Source organism: Tupaia chinensis, unplaced genomic scaffold, assembly GCF_000334495.1.
Source record: "Tupaia chinensis unplaced genomic scaffold, TupChi_1.0 Scaffold000459_1, whole genome shotgun sequence".
NCBI lineage: Eukaryota > Metazoa > Chordata > Mammalia > Scandentia > Tupaiidae > Tupaia > Tupaia belangeri.
Window position 1 is genome coordinate 1,839,557 of NW_006159968.1, and position 14,959 is coordinate 1,854,515.

The following is a 14,959-nucleotide window of genomic DNA, read 5'->3' on the forward strand; positions in this document are numbered from 1 at the left end:
GCTTGATTTCAGAGTCCACTCCCTTGTGATAAAGCTCGGCCGAAAATTGTCTCTGGACTCCTCCTTTCATGCCAGCACACAATTCTTCACCTAATTTATTTCCTTATCTGAAGTCTGCGTAATCCCAACTATGTCCTCAGCCCTCTCTTTTCCAAGCTACTCATTTATCTGATAGAATTCAAATGATCTCGGTAAAGCCACAGGGCTCCAGGAGTCCACGGTGATTCCTTTGAACTGTACGACAAACTGAAATGCCCTGTCTCGCATTTATTTCACCATCGGGTCCACGCTGGGGGAAGGCGAGGCAGGAAGCTTGGCCCCAGAGCTTGTTTAGCATGGCTGCCCTTCCCCACAGAGCTACCAACTGAACTGAAATACCCACCGGAGACTTTGTCCTCTGCCTTTCCAACGTGGTGATAAAGGAGCTAGGGATGCAGGTGAAGGCCGCTGCCAAGGGCCGGACATAGGTCACCACGCCCTTAAGTAAAAGTCCAAATGCAAGATTTCCTCAGTGATGCTCAAGTATTACAGCTTAAAACAAAATCACTAACGTGAAAATTGCACAGAAAATTTGACTCTGTTATTGTGAAACTGAAACTCTAACCCCTTAAACCCTCTTACCACCACCAGAACAATTGTTTTTATGACATTCAGCTTCTGTTTTGTTTCTGTAAGTTTTTGTTTGTAACATTATGAAAGGCAGTGGCTCTGGTCCACCGTCTTAATCTCAGATCAGACATCAAACCCTAAGCCCCTCCGTAGACACATCATCTAGCCAGGGCTCTGTTATCGTCACAGATAACACACACTGTGTCTCCCTCCCAGCACTTGTTTTTCACAAAGGTCTGGTGCCTGATGGATGGCCACCCACCCTACTACCTCCCACAGGGAGGCTGGCAGCCCAGCAGCCATATTTAGGGCACAGCAGCAAAGAGGCCACACAATGCTCACATCAGGAAATTTGCTTTGGGCATCCTTCGTGGGCAGGCACAGTTGGGCACAGGGCTCCAGGACCAGAAGGCACGTGCTCTGGCCTCCTGCGCTCACAGCTGGTGAGGGACATGGCGTTCCCCTAATGGTCACACAAAGGGGGGGGTGCAGGCCCAGCCTGGGGGCCCAGGTGGCAGGGGCGCTGCTGTGTGATGTTGGAGGCTGTATGGGAAAGTTCTGGAGTCACATCCCAGGCATACTGGAACATACAGAACGCTGCCAAGAGCCTGGGTGGCTCTTCCTGGGAGGAAGATTGCAGTGTGAGGCCCTGTTGAGGGTGTCTGTCTCCCCCTTTCTCTCCCTCAGGAAAGAAATAAATGAACTGGAAAAAATGAAAATACTGGGTCATCAGAAAAGTCCATGATGCATTTTTACATAGAAAAATAAGTCACGACTTTTCCAACAACTCAGTACAACCTGGGGTAACTGCTTCAAAGGAGAATCTTAGGGCCCGAGAAGGGATATTAGTATAGAGGAGGACTAAGCCTCAGCAGAGCTCAGGTGGGAGGTGGGGGGTGACTCCAGAGTCCCTGGAGGTAGAAGGGATGCGAGAGGGGAAGGAAGGGGTGGTCCAGGCAGAGGCTGCAGCCCATCCAGGGGCTCTGAGGCAGGGAGCCTGGCAAGTCTGTGACTGAGCTGAGGCAGCAGAGTTCCATGTTTTGTTTTGTTTTGTTTTTTAATTTAGAGGATTTTTTGCCTTAGGGCAAGTGTACTAGCTGGAGAGAGACAGAGAGTGACAGAGACAGTGACAGAGAAAGTGAGAAATCACCCCCCAAGGGGATGACCAAACCACAATCCCTTCTCTGTTCTCCTCCAGGGATCTTGGGCATGCACGCACACACAAGCCCAATGTGATTTTCAAGCCACTGGGTCTGGAATTCGAACCCTGGCTGGCCATGTGGGAGTGCAGCAATAACCACTACGCTATCTGCTGACCCAGCAGAGTTCCATGTTAATCAATGACCTTTTCATATTTAGGGGCTGTTAGTACAGGAGGAACAGATTTTCATTTTTAAGACATTTTCCAGTCCCTCATTTTCCAGAGTAGGAAACCCAAGAGGGTGAGTGCTTACAACAGCCTCAGCTTGGGGCCAGTTTACCAGGAAATAAAAGGATCGCACTCCTCAGGCCCCCACACCAGTGCAACTCCAGGGCTTGTACCTCTTTTTGTACTTGCAATTTCGGATTTTTTTTTTTCTTAAAAAGGACCTCCAAATTTGCATCCGCTTTATGCTGCACCAGGTCTGGATCCACCCCTCATTAGAGCTCGGGACTTCTGGCTTCAAACCTAACACAATTTCATTGCTGCCTCTATTTAGTGGGTGGGGTCTGGGCTACACTGGGAGGAATCTCTTGCTTTGAATTCAGCAAAACAGAGTGTGAGAGAGACTCCCCTCCAGGCTCAGGGCGGGCTGGCAGCAGGACAGGTCAGAGGCCTCACTGGGTCAGCCCTTTCGTGGCCTGACACTATTTCTGAAGAGTCCTGACCTATTTTTAAAGACATCTAAGGCCACCAAATGTCACTTTGGGTTTCCATCTCACATCCAGGAACTCTGGTTCTTACATGATTTACTGTCGGTGACTCAGCTTCCCCACATGAACGACACATCTGAGTGCCTGGTTCCAGGACATAGTTTGCTCTCGATTCATTTCTCAGTCGACAGCCACACCCTTTACAAACCCTCTGTCATCACTGTTGCCATTCCAGTCTTACTCTCTCCTTGGACTTAGCCTGTCCCTGTGCCTGTGAGTCAGACTATGGACATACGAACTGTAACAGGCAGGGCCTGGGGTGCCTGGCAGCGGGTCTGGAGCCTGGACAGTGGCCTGTTTAGGCCACCAAGCTGCTTGCCAGGGTGCTGGGATTGCTCCAAGTTCCTCTGGGTCCCTCTTTCTTGGCTCTTCAGGGATGACTATGGCTTCTCTAGAACCTGAACACCACCAGAACAGGGAGAAAGGGTTTGTTTATTCCCGATATTTGGCTCATAGTAGGTGCTCAAGAAATACACCAATGAATTAACAGTTTACCGTGAATTCTGAGTTCAGATACCCAACCAGCAGGTGGACAAATACCATGGCAAATAAGTATGTATTTGCTGATTTCTAAAGGCATGTCATTTCCCTCAAAAGTATTCAAATATTACCCTGCCTTCAATGCATCTGAATTACGGCAAATCACTGGGATGTGAAACCAAGACATTGCTTAGTGTCAAAAAAACCCCAAAATCTCACATCTTGTTATTCCTTCCTCCTCTTCTCTCACAAGAACCAAATAGCATCCTTCCCTCTCTAAAACTTCACAGAATTACTTTCAATGTACGTACAATGAGGAGTACTTAAATTTTCATCTGCAGTCCTTATTTCCAACCAAAGCCCCATTAAACAGATCCCCAAGTAGTCCCTTCTACTGTACCAGGAAGAAGTGCTTTATCTAAGCTCAGAGCTAGTGCCTCTTGGTCTTGACAGGTCCTCGGGACTCATTTAACCTCCCCCAACTGCCCCCATCCCAAGTGTCACAGATATGCCTCATGGGCCCTCTGAAGGGATTTTTAAATTCACAATAGTGTGTTTCTGTAAGAGCGATACAGAGAGAGAGAGAGAGAAAGGAGCACCCTCCACAGGACTCAACCATGCCCTAGTCCTCTCCTCCAGTCCTCTAGCTGCCAGGATCCTGGGCACACGTGAACACATCAGGCCGACCTGGCCAGGGACTCGAACCACAATTGGCATATGGCTTCCAGCACTGCAGTACGCTCCCGCCTGCACCCCAGAGGCTGGGCCAAGAAGGGATATTTTTGTAGCACTTTTATCATTTATGAGGTGGTGCCACATACTTTGACTTCACCACTAAGGACCCTGGAATGAGGAGTTACTGGTCCCATTTTAAAGATGGAGTGCTGTGTGGTCTGTAGATACAGGGGTAGACGCTGCAGCCAGATCCTGCCCTCTGCTCACAGCCCTCTGGGTCCCCATGCTCAGAAGAGAACATCAGGGCCAAGGCGGGCTTGAGAGCAGGAGGTGTCACTGACCTCAGAGTCCCTTTGAGCATCCTGTTCTGCTATCTCAGAGAGGAGGCCTTCTCTAAACTGGGTTTTGAAACAAGGAAGGTGACGCCAGCTGAAAATCCCTGAGGAGTGATTTATCCTCATACCCTTCCCTCTGAGAGCCTTTTAGTCCCTTAAAATGAAACCCCTTTGCTTCTGCATCCCCAGGTCTGGACAGTGACTTTCTCGCTGTGCTGAGTGACTACCCATCTCCCGACATCAGCCCTCCGATATTCCGCCGAGGGGAGAAATTGCGTGTGATTTCAGAGTGAGTTAGTTTTCCAAATGTTTATAATCCCTACAAAATAGGAACTCGATTTAGGTGAGAATTGTTATTTTTAGCTATAATTGTCCCACTCGGGCCCTGGTCTTTTTGTGGGGTGAGAAATTTGATCTATACCGTAACCTTCCTCAATGCCAGTCTCTGAAACCTTCAATGGCTGCCCACAGCCTACTGGATCAAACTTAATTCCTCAACTTAGCTCTTTGAGACCCTTTATGAGTAAATTCTGCTGCTCTATTGGTCTCATCTCGCACCGTGTGTATAGATGGCATTACATCCCAGTGCAGACGGAGAGGGGAGACCCGGGGGGCTAAAAACACTTCCATGATAAACAGAAAGAATAATCTGCCCATTCTGTTGTCTCTCCAGTTCGGAATAGGCTACAGGGAAAAAAAAAACAAAAACAAAAAAACAGGAGCTCTAAGTTCCTTTATTCTGATTCTCACTGATGTAGACACAGGGCACTCTGCTTGGTAGCACTCCAGGGTATACATCAATAGAGTAAACGCTTACTTTAGAGAAGCCTCCACCCGTGAAACATCAGTTGGGAATATCAGCCTCTAATCCCTGAAAGGCAGCAAGTGGAAGGCTTCCCCGTGAGTTTGGAGGAGGGATGCCTAGTGCATACGAATACTTTAAAACTGAACTCCAATGGAGAGACTCAGGTCCACATGGCAGCAGTAGACCTTGAGAGAGGAACCTCCCAAGGTGCCCAGGGTTATAGCGGATTACCCTGCTCACCCATTCATTTGCTCCCCATTTTCTTACCCACGCCCTCCTGTCTGTTCTTGTTCTGGCAGTGAAGGGGGCTGGTGGAAGGCCATCTCCCTGAGCACTGGTCGAGAGAGTTATATCCCCGGAATATGTGTGGCCAGAGTCTACCACGGGTGAGTACGCTTACACTGGTCACACAGAAGATGGTATGGAGGGTCCAGCACAGTAGAGGGGAAGGGGCTAGGAGTGTGAGGGAGTGCTCCTATTCCTGGCTCAGGCCGGAAGTAAATGTGTGACCTTGGGCTAATTCATTCCTCTTATACTGGAGTTCAATATTCCCATCAGTAAAATGAAGGGCATGTGACCTTTCAGCTCTAACACAGTGTTCCCAGCACAGAGTAGAAAAAGCTGACCAGCTCTTGTCATAGGATGCAACACAGTCCCATGGCTAAAGGTTGGTCTGTCTGGGTGCGAATCCTGCCCTGAGCACTGACCTGCTGCATGACACACAGTGAACAAGCCGCTCATCTTCCTGTGCTTTTCCAGCTTTCCTCTCCTTGGAGGAGATCAGGGCACAGAGTGACTGGGAAGTACAGGACAAGACAACCACAGCTGTTAGAAGCATGAGATGGGGTCGTAGATCGTGGTGCAATGCCGGGCCGCACAGCCACCACCAGATATGTACCAGGGGTACTCTTAGCAAATACACACCCAAAGCACACAGAGAGCACTGCAAAAAATGTTTATGGGACCAATTTGGCAAATACATAAACAAAGAAGAAAAAGAGAACCTTAAAAAAGTAGGTTTTGGGAGGCTAGCAGGTAGTGTTGTGGTTAAGGCACTGGACTCCCACGTGGCTGACCATGGTTTGAGTCCCAGATGTGACAGCTTAAAAATCAGGCCAGGTGCATGTGTGTGCGCACCCAAAATCCCAAGAGGTGAGTGGAAGAGAAGGGATTGTAGCATAGCCATGCCCCCGGAGGATAATTTCTCACTTTTCCTCTCTCTGTCACTTTCTCTGTCTCTCTCCAGTGAGTGCACATGCCCTATGGAAAAGGAAAAATTATGGTTTGGGCTGACCCTGTAGCCTAGTGGTTAAGGGTTCTGGATCCTACATGGCCAACTGCAGCTCAAGTCCCCATCCTGGAGGCTTGAGAAGCATGTTGGGCACTGTGTGTGTGCGCCCCAAATCCCGGCAGGGTGAAGAAATGGAGAAGGGGTTGCATCTCACTGGGGAGTGCCTTCCCCTCTGTCTCTTTCTCTCTGGCAATTACACACATCCTCAGGCAATTTCAAAAACAAACAGCCTTGGTAGATGAGAGAACAAACACACTGCCTTCGTCTGTAATCATGCAAGTGAGACCACTGCGGCTTTCTGGGTGGCGGCACACCTGGGCTTAAACTTGAGCTTCCCCGTTCCGTCTAAGGGCCTTGGAAAATCTCCTTCCATATCGGTCAAGCTACCAATGCCAGGCCCTGGCAACAAAGTTCAGTGCATACAAGAAACAGGAAGGAGGGTGGAAGCACTGTTTTTGTACATATTAAACAATTCCATCACATCTAGAGGAGACTTGGCCTAACACCTGCTTCTGTAACACAGCGTAGGTACCTTCCAGCTGGCTCTGTCTCTCTCCAGTGAGTGCACATGCCCTATGGAAAAGGAAAAATTATGGTTTGGGCTGACCCTGTAGCCTAGTGGTTAAGGGTTCTGGATCCTACATGGCCAACTGCAGCTCAAGTCCCCATCCTGGAGGCTTGAGAAGCATGTTGGGCACTGTGTGTGTGCGCCCCAAATCCCGGCAGGGTGAAGAAATGGAGAAGGGGTTGCATCTCACTGGGGAGTGCCTTCCCCTCTGTCTCTTTCTCTCTGGCAATTACACACATCCTCAGGCAATTTCAAAAACAAACAGCCTTGGTAGATGAGAGAACAAACACACTGCCTTCGTCTGTAATCATGCAAGTGAGACCACTGCGGCTTTCTGGGTGGCGGCACACCTGGGCTTAAACTTGAGCTTCCCCGTTCCGTCTAAGGGCCTTGGAAAATCTCCTTCCATATCGGTCAAGCTACCAATGCCAGGCCCTGGCAACAAAGTTCAGTGCATACAAGAAACAGGAAGGAGGGTGGAAGCACTGTTTTTGTACATATTAAACAATTCCATCACATCTAGAGGAGACTTGGCCTAACACCTGCTTCTGTAACACAGCGTAGGTACCTTCCAGCTGGCATTTGACCAACAGGATAAAACAGTGCAATACCTGGCATCTATTAGGTACTCGGGAAATTTTATTTTGAAAGATGAAAAATATGAGTAGAGGTATAAAGAGTCTATCACCCTCCTCTTTCTTGTCCGTTCAAGTTCGAATCCTGCCTTTGTACCAACAGTGGCCTAGTGTGCAGGCACTCTTAACTGGTGGTGTTCCGAGCACCCCTCTTTGTCGGGAGCGTGTGCTCAGGAGGCTCATGGCATCTCTCCTCTTCCCAGCTGGCTGTTTGAAGGGCTGGGCAGAGACAAGGCTGAAGAGCTGCTGCAGCTGCCAGACACCAAGGTCGGCTCCTTCATGATCAGAGAGAGTGAGACGAAGAAAGGTGAGGGGCCCCCATCGTGCTTGGCCTCGCTCGCTCAGGTCGGCAGGCATGGCTACTGACTAACTCGGTACACGGATTCCTTTCCCGCTCCTATGTGCTCACAAATCAGCGCCATGTGGCTTAGCTCCCAGGAGCCCATGCAGTGGCCCTGAGCCCCGTGGGAAGGCCAGAGGGCTTGAAGGGGACAGTGGGTCCTGGCTGGGCACTGCCATGGGCCCTGCTGGGAAAATCCCCATCAACCAGGTGGTGGCATGCAGGGTACGGCATGGGGTAGAGCGTGGGCTTTGTAGAGGCCCAGCCTGGGCTCTCAAGCTCTAGGACTAGGGTGGGCTATTTCCTTCTCAGAGCTCAGTTTTGCCATCTGTGAAATGGAAAGGAAACCCCTCCCTCGTAAGGCTGAGGTGAGATTCGAATGTAATAATCTCCATAGAGCTCTGGTGGCACAGGAGTCCCTCTGCATCAGTTCCTGTGTGCCCAGCAATTACGGTAGACAGTGTAGAGTCAGGGCAGCGTGATCTTCACCATTACAACTTCCTCGAAGAGAACTCTTCACCGAAACGAGTACCGGCCTCACTGGGACCATATACATGGGGTTGGACAAATCCCGGAACCCCGTCTCTCCCCACCACCAGCATGTGCTGTGGGCGAGCATGAGCAAGGGCAGCAGGTCTTGTGCACGTCCCAGGCACCCAGACTCAGAGGGAGCTGTCTAGTCTGCCATGGCCAAGTGGGAGGAGCAAGCCAGTGTGGGAGCCACAGCTCATCTAAAAATAAAGATGTCCTCAGCAGAGATGACAGGGAGGGGCAGGCCCCGCCCCTTGGGTATGCAAAGCTCTGATGCCTTTCCAGGGCTGCCCTTGAGTAGCTTCCCATACTGCTAGTTCCCGCTGACGTGACAGCAAGGCACAGAGGACAGGCCTGGGCACAGCCAGGTGTGTTCCACAGAACATTCCAGAAGGCCTGCTGAGGACAAGCTTCCCACCCAGGCCACTATTCCCAAGCCATGTGTCTGCGGCCACAGTACTCAGGGGTTCTGAACATCCATGTCTTCATCTATAAAAGGTTTGAGGACAAAATCTCCCAGGGTTTTTCTGAGAATGAACAGAGACATTCCCTGGAACTGTCTCGGTACCCTGTCCAACAGACAGCAGCAGGTCTCCCCTCTTCCCACCTCCGGAGCACTTTGCACCCCTGACGCTGAAAGGCAGAACAAGGGGAACCCTCGAGTGTGACTGGTCCAGTCGTCTCCCCTTCCACCTGGGGAGACCGAGCCTAAGGGAGGGAGGCATGTGGCAAGGTCTGCTCTCACGACCCCCACCCCCTGACACTTGGGGAGAAACGGCACACCCCTCACACACGTTCCTTAGGGAAACCCACAACAACGTCGTCATTGCCACTTGCTCCAAATTTCTGAGAAAACCAAGCATAGGGCAGAGAGAGTAGAGACAAGGAAAGATGGGAGAACTCTAAGCCCCCCAAAAGTGTGGTGGGCAGCGTGGGTGACAGGGGCTGAGTTAGGAAAACCACAGCGAAAGAAAACCTTAGAGTGAACCGGGAAGGATTTAAGTCTCAGGTGACAGGTCACAACCAAACATTCGATGGGACCTAAGAAGTCACAGAGGACATGAAAGCACCCCACATGTTGGCCTCAAAATGCCCAGAGGGCCAGGTCTGCAGACCCTCCACATGAAATGGGTCATGACGACACAGCTGGGGTGGCAACAGCGCACCACTGAGGGTGCCCAGGCTCTGAGCAGTGAGCTCCCTCAGGTGCACTGGGTCCTGGTGGCTGGAGGAGCTGCTCAGGACCAAGGGGCTATGTCCTGGTGTCAGTGCCGTCTCCCTCTGCCTTGTGGTCATGGCCGTGAGCTGCTCGCCCTCAGGTGGGGTGCCGCAACGCTCCTGACTCACCCTCCGGTCCGCAGGTTTCTACTCACTGTCGGTGAGGCACAGGCAGGTGAAGCATTACCGCATCTTCCGCCTGCCCAACAACTGGTACTACATCTCCCCGAGGCTCACCTTCCAGTGCCTGGAGGACCTGGTGAACCACTATTCTGGTAAGGAGCCCCTCTTCGCTAGCTGCCTGCGGTGCCATCTGCTGGGGGGAGCCCAGGTCACCCACAAATGCCAGTGACATACTCTTGCGTTCTGCCCTCCCGCCTTCTCGTGGATTCAGGCTGTCCAGTTCAGCCTGACGCAGGCCGCTGTGGACGCTGAGGAAGCCCCTGCCTGTAGTCTCACATCACACCTTCTCCATGTGAAAGAGAACAATTAGGAGGCCCCTCATTGCACAACCGGATCACGTGCACTTCCTTAAGTGGCATACAGCCTTGGGTCCCCAGGGCTTTAGCTAAAATGCCACTTATTTCCCCTTTCCTGTGTGTCAAAATTGTGCTTGGGCTTCAAGGCTCACATCAACCCACCTCTGTGACAAAGCCTTGGGCACTGGAATCACTTGCTTGTCTCTGCGGTTCTCAGAGCAGGGCGGGTGTTTCTCTCTGGCCCTTCCTCAACACGGCCCAGTTCACTGTGTACTGCTCTGGGTCTCCTAGCCAGTTCCTAAAGATGAGAGGTTGTGTGCTATTCATCTGTGGGTCCTTCTGGACCCAGGCGAGAGTTCTGACCTTCCCCCGGCTGACCATGCAGGGAGAACGTGCCAAGACGGAGGAAGCCCTGTGTGGTCTTGGAGGCTGCGATGGTAGAACGCAGGGGCGCAGGAGAGAAAGCATAGTTAGACTCGAAAGGCCCGAATGCCAGGTCAGGAGCTGAAGCTTTATCCCATGGAGAGGAGAAGTTGTAAACAGGTGAATCAATTTCCAAAAATTGGCTCTGGAACCTCGTGTTGACACCCCAGGCGTGCTCACTGTCAGCTTGCACCCTAAAGCTGGCCAGCTGTCCCCACGCGCCCCCCTCCTCATCTGAGTAATGCAGCTGCTGGCTGCGTTCACCCTCCCACCCCCACCTACCGGGACAGAGGTGGCACACGGCTGGTGCCGAGAAGGGCGCCAGCACAGGACCGAGTTCCTGTAACTGGGGCACCTTCAGTAGGCCGGGCTCCTTCCTCTTCCCTCCCTCTGCCTACCGGAAGGAGGAAAGGAAGTCACTTTGGCTCTGTCAGCATCTCCGCTTTCCAGTTCAGGTGTCTGACCTCAGCCGTGAGCAACTGTGCCAGCATTCTTTAGTACAGGGGTCATGAACCAAAGAAGCAAAGGGCATTTCAAAGAGAAAGGAATCCCCACGGCTCTGGGTTGTCACACCTGGCCTATGAGAGATGGCAGGTCATAAAGGAGAAGTGGCTGCATGGGAGAGGGCTAGGAGACCCCAGCCAAGCCCCCCACCTCTGGGCGCTTTACCTGCCATTCAGGGAAGGTAGTGAGAACAGGCCCCCAGAGATAGTGAAGGATTATTAAGCGCGATTGCTCGTGTGACACGTCCAGCAGCCTGGACATTCAGGTGCAAACTAAATGATAACAAATATCACCCCTGTGATACCCCCAAACCTAGCAGCTAAAAGTGAAAGAGGAAGGCAGTCCTGGAAACACCAGCGTTAACTGGTTATGAGTAAAGGTTGTTTGTGGTATTTGGCTTTAATCACGATCATCGGAGGGGTGTGACGACCAGAAGTTTTGCATAGACAAAAGCAAACACGAAAAGGATGCAGCCTCAGCAGTCTATGGGCCCAGAGGCCGCAGGCTACGAGATAGGAGCCCCACATCCGCCTGGTGCCGCCAGGCCCCAGGAGGGTCCCACACTAGTGCAGAGCTAGCCAGGGCCTTCCCGAGATCAGTGTCGGGCCCTTGCACCTATCATCACAGCCACTGGTCTCCCTCCGCGTAGCTGAAAAGGGTCTGAAAACCCGAGGTGCTTCCTGTGCCCTGTGGGGGTCCCAAACAACACAGCCTATTTCACCTCCCACGAGGTTATTCCCGAGGCCACAGAAGCAGGAGCTGCGTCCCAGGGAGTCCAAACAGACATTTTGGTTTTGCAGGTTGCGTATTTATCCTGGTGCTCTTGGCAAATTACTTCACATCTCTAAGCCTTGGTTTCTTCTTCTAGAAAGTACAGATTAAAATACTTGGTGCAAGATTGTTTTTAGGACTCCCCCCAAAAAATATAAAAGCACTTGTGCAAGGTTAGCACCTGAAGTTCTTCCTGCAGTTATGGAGTGAACAGGGCAGATGGGCACAAAGGAGTGCCAGGATGTGGGAAGAGAAAGGGACGGGAACAGGGGACCCTCAGATGAAGGCGTCGGAGCCTGAGGCTGTGAGGGCTATGGTCGTTCTGCCAAGCTGTATAGACAGGGATCAGTTAGACCCTACAGACAGTCCAGGATTTTACTTACTCCGTTTAAGGGGCAATAAGTTGGTACCAGCATTTGGCGTAATGGCTATATCACTGGACTCCCATGTAGTCGACTGGGGTTTGAGTCCCGGACCCAGTGGCTTAAACTTACGTCAGGTGCATGTGTGTGCGTGCCTATGACCCCGAGAGGAGAATGGAGAAGGGATTGCGCTGTGGTCATCATCCCTGGGGGGTGATTTCTCTCTTTCTGTCTCTCTGTCTCTTTCTGTCTTTCTGATGAGCACACCAAAAATCTCTCCAAAAAAATTTTTTTAAAAAAGAAGAGGCAGTAAGTTGCCTTTGTAACGAGTGTCTGGTTCCAAGCCAATGGCATGGGAAGAGGCAGTGCCTTTAGAACGAGTGTCTGGTTCCAAGCCAATGGCATGGTTACATGTCATGTTTCTGCGACTCTGGGCAAGTGGACCCTCAGTTCCTCACCCACAAACGGGTATAACGACACCGATGGCATAAAATGAATGTGGGGCCTCAGTGAGAGAAGCGGGCGAGGCTCGCCCAGCACTTAGCTCCCGTCCCGTGGTTGAATGAGTTCTTTTGTTCTTCGTCAAAATTCATTTTTCACCCCAAGTATTAACCTCTCAAAGGAAGGGTGCCCACAAATTTCCCCTCCTGAGCTGGGGATGGCAGGCCATTCCCCTGGTCTTTGTTTCTGACTGTCTCCCTCACCTCCTAACCTGGGAGGTCATTTCTGTCTCCAGCTGTGACAGGTAATTGTTTTAGAATCACAGCCATTTAAACCTCCTCCCAGTCTCACAGTCCCACCTTTGTCTCTGTGCTCGCCCAAGCAAGGAGACCCTGAGAGTCAGACTAAGCACCACCCCAATAGCCCGATAGCCCGGGCATGCTACAATTTCAGCTAGCTTCTTCTGGTTCCTTGCCAAGGATGCCCAAGAACGTCCTAACTCAGAAGGGGGGTGGAGACTGTTAGAGCGTGAAGGGCTTTCGAAAGCCTGAGGACAGACTGGCCCTGAGCCAGAGTGCTCAGTCCAGCGACATCTCGTGTCCTCGCCCTTTCACTTCCCTGAGGATGGGAGAAGTGCTAAGTCTTCAGCCAACTAAGACCACAGTGAATGTCCTCCATCTCAGATGGCCAAGGACAGCAGAATCATGTCCTTCTCATGATGACATGGGCGTGGGGAAGGCTCCCAGGAGACAGGGTTACAGCCTTACATTGCTGGAAAGATGGGGGTCTCTGAGAGCTCAGGCTAGCCAAGAAGGAAAGAAAAGAGTGTGTTACCATTCCCAGTGCAAAAGTCTCTACGGTAAAAAGGACTTTGCTTCATTCTTTCTTTGTCCACTTTCTCCTTTGCCTCTCCCTGTTCCTCTCTGCCCTCCGTTCTTGGGTCTTTCATTCTTTTTGTACTTCCTTTACTTCCCCCCTCTCTGCCTTCTGCCCTCCCTGCCCTCCTTCCTTCCTTCCTCACTGTTTCTTTTATGTTCTTCTCTTCCTGCAAATGCATCCAGCCACCCGTGCGGTGCTGAGGGCCACGCCGCACGTTCTGGGAACTGGTGTGGCCCACGGGCACTCTCCAGCTGCCCTCACTCAGTCCTCTCATTCTGCAGTGGAGGGAAGCGAGGCTCAAAGAGGTTCAAGGTAATTTACTGTCAGGCCAAGCTGAAATGTAACAAGTCTGGTGGCTTCTGGCTCCTAAGCTCCTTTCTCTAGCCCTCTCATCTGAATGCAGAGCATGGTTAAGACACATTCATGTTTCTCAAATAACCAGGTGAGAGACTCAGCCTCACTACTGCTTACCACGCCCGTCGCAAACCTGGGCTCAGTTTTCCCATGCCAGCACCCAGGCAGCAGCTCGTGTGGAGTCTCAGGCCTCACAGTTTCTGCTTCTCTCCCCAGAGGTGGCTGATGGCTTATGCTGTGTGCTCACCACACCCTGCCTGACACAGAGCACGGCCCCCTCAGCAGTGAGGACCTCTGGCCCACCTGTCACCTTGCGCCAGAAGACCTTTGACTGGAAGAGGGTGTCCAGGTAGGGTGCGTGTGTGAGGGGGTATGTGTGTGCTCATTTTGTGAGCACAAAACAATGTGTGAGCCTAGCATGTGAACACCATGATGAGCGTCATCTGGCCCTGCTAAACACAGGGAGGGCATACCTTGTCAGTATAGACCCATGGAATCCCACTGCCCCTGACCCCTCAGACTCAGGTCCACGTGGCATGTGGCAACTGCCCAGCAAGGCCCTCTGTCCCCGATCTGCAAACATGTGCTGAGGCCCCACTCAGTGCTAGGGTACATTTTCAATACCACCCTGTTATCGGAAATTGTTAGGGCCACACAGAGTCTCACATAAGTCTTGTGTAAACATAGTATCATTTATAACCCAATCACAAAATTTAAATAGGCCAGCAAATCCTAAAATGACTTTGTTTTTTTCCTAAGAGAAAAAAAAAATCTTCCACTGATTTCTGTTGTTTATGCTATTGTCAGCTATTGGGTTTAAATGGATCCCTGCAGTTTGGGACTGGCAGGTCGTCTTAGCTGAACATTGATCGAGACACCTCAAGGAAAATCAAAGGAAATAAGAGATCAGGACGGCCTGGGAGATAGTTAATGCTGCTCCATGTGAATATCATGAAGAAATATTCACTACCATTTATGGTTGGAGGTTCTAGTCATCCAAGAAAACAGTGGTTCAGAGAGGTTAAGTGATGTGTCTAAAGTTACACGGCCCACAAAGTGAGAACCAGAATTAGAACAATAGACGAGGGAGATGCTAACCAGAATTTGGGGTTTGTTTTCTTTTTCCTTTTCTCACTCTCTTGCCCCCCCCATTCCCATCTCTCTGTGTCCTCTTCCTCTGTCCCCCTTTGTCCCTACTCACAGACTGCAAGAGGACCCCGAGGGAGCAGGGAACCCACTCGGGGTGGACGAGTCCCTTTTCAGCTACGGCCTCCGGGAAAGCATTGCCTCCTACCTGTCCCTGACTGGGGATGACAACACCTCCTTCGACCGGAAGAAGAAGAGC

The 14,959-nt window shown here is 51.3% G+C and overlaps 2 protein-coding genes across 4 annotated transcripts in view; one reads left to right on the forward strand and one right to left on the reverse strand.

Annotated features, from left to right (window-relative positions):
- TG (thyroglobulin) overlaps positions 1–14,959 on the reverse strand; it is a 262,258-nt gene that overhangs the window by 88,617 nt on the left and 158,682 nt on the right. The gene's annotated exons all lie outside the window — the stretch shown is intronic.
- Positions 1–14,959, forward strand: part of SLA (Src like adaptor) — a gene marked incomplete at its 3' end in the record, with an annotated part of 35,876 nt that extends 20,917 nt beyond the window's left edge. For all 3 annotated transcript variants that reach the window (XM_027774588.1, XM_006155519.3, XM_027774589.1), the window contains 6 exon segments: positions 4,203–4,302; positions 5,118–5,204; positions 7,516–7,619; positions 9,545–9,676; positions 13,831–13,963; positions 14,818–14,959. In XM_027774588.1, the coding sequence (XP_027630389.1) occupies positions 4,203–4,302; positions 5,118–5,204; positions 7,516–7,619; positions 9,545–9,676; positions 13,831–13,963; positions 14,818–14,959 (698 nt within the window).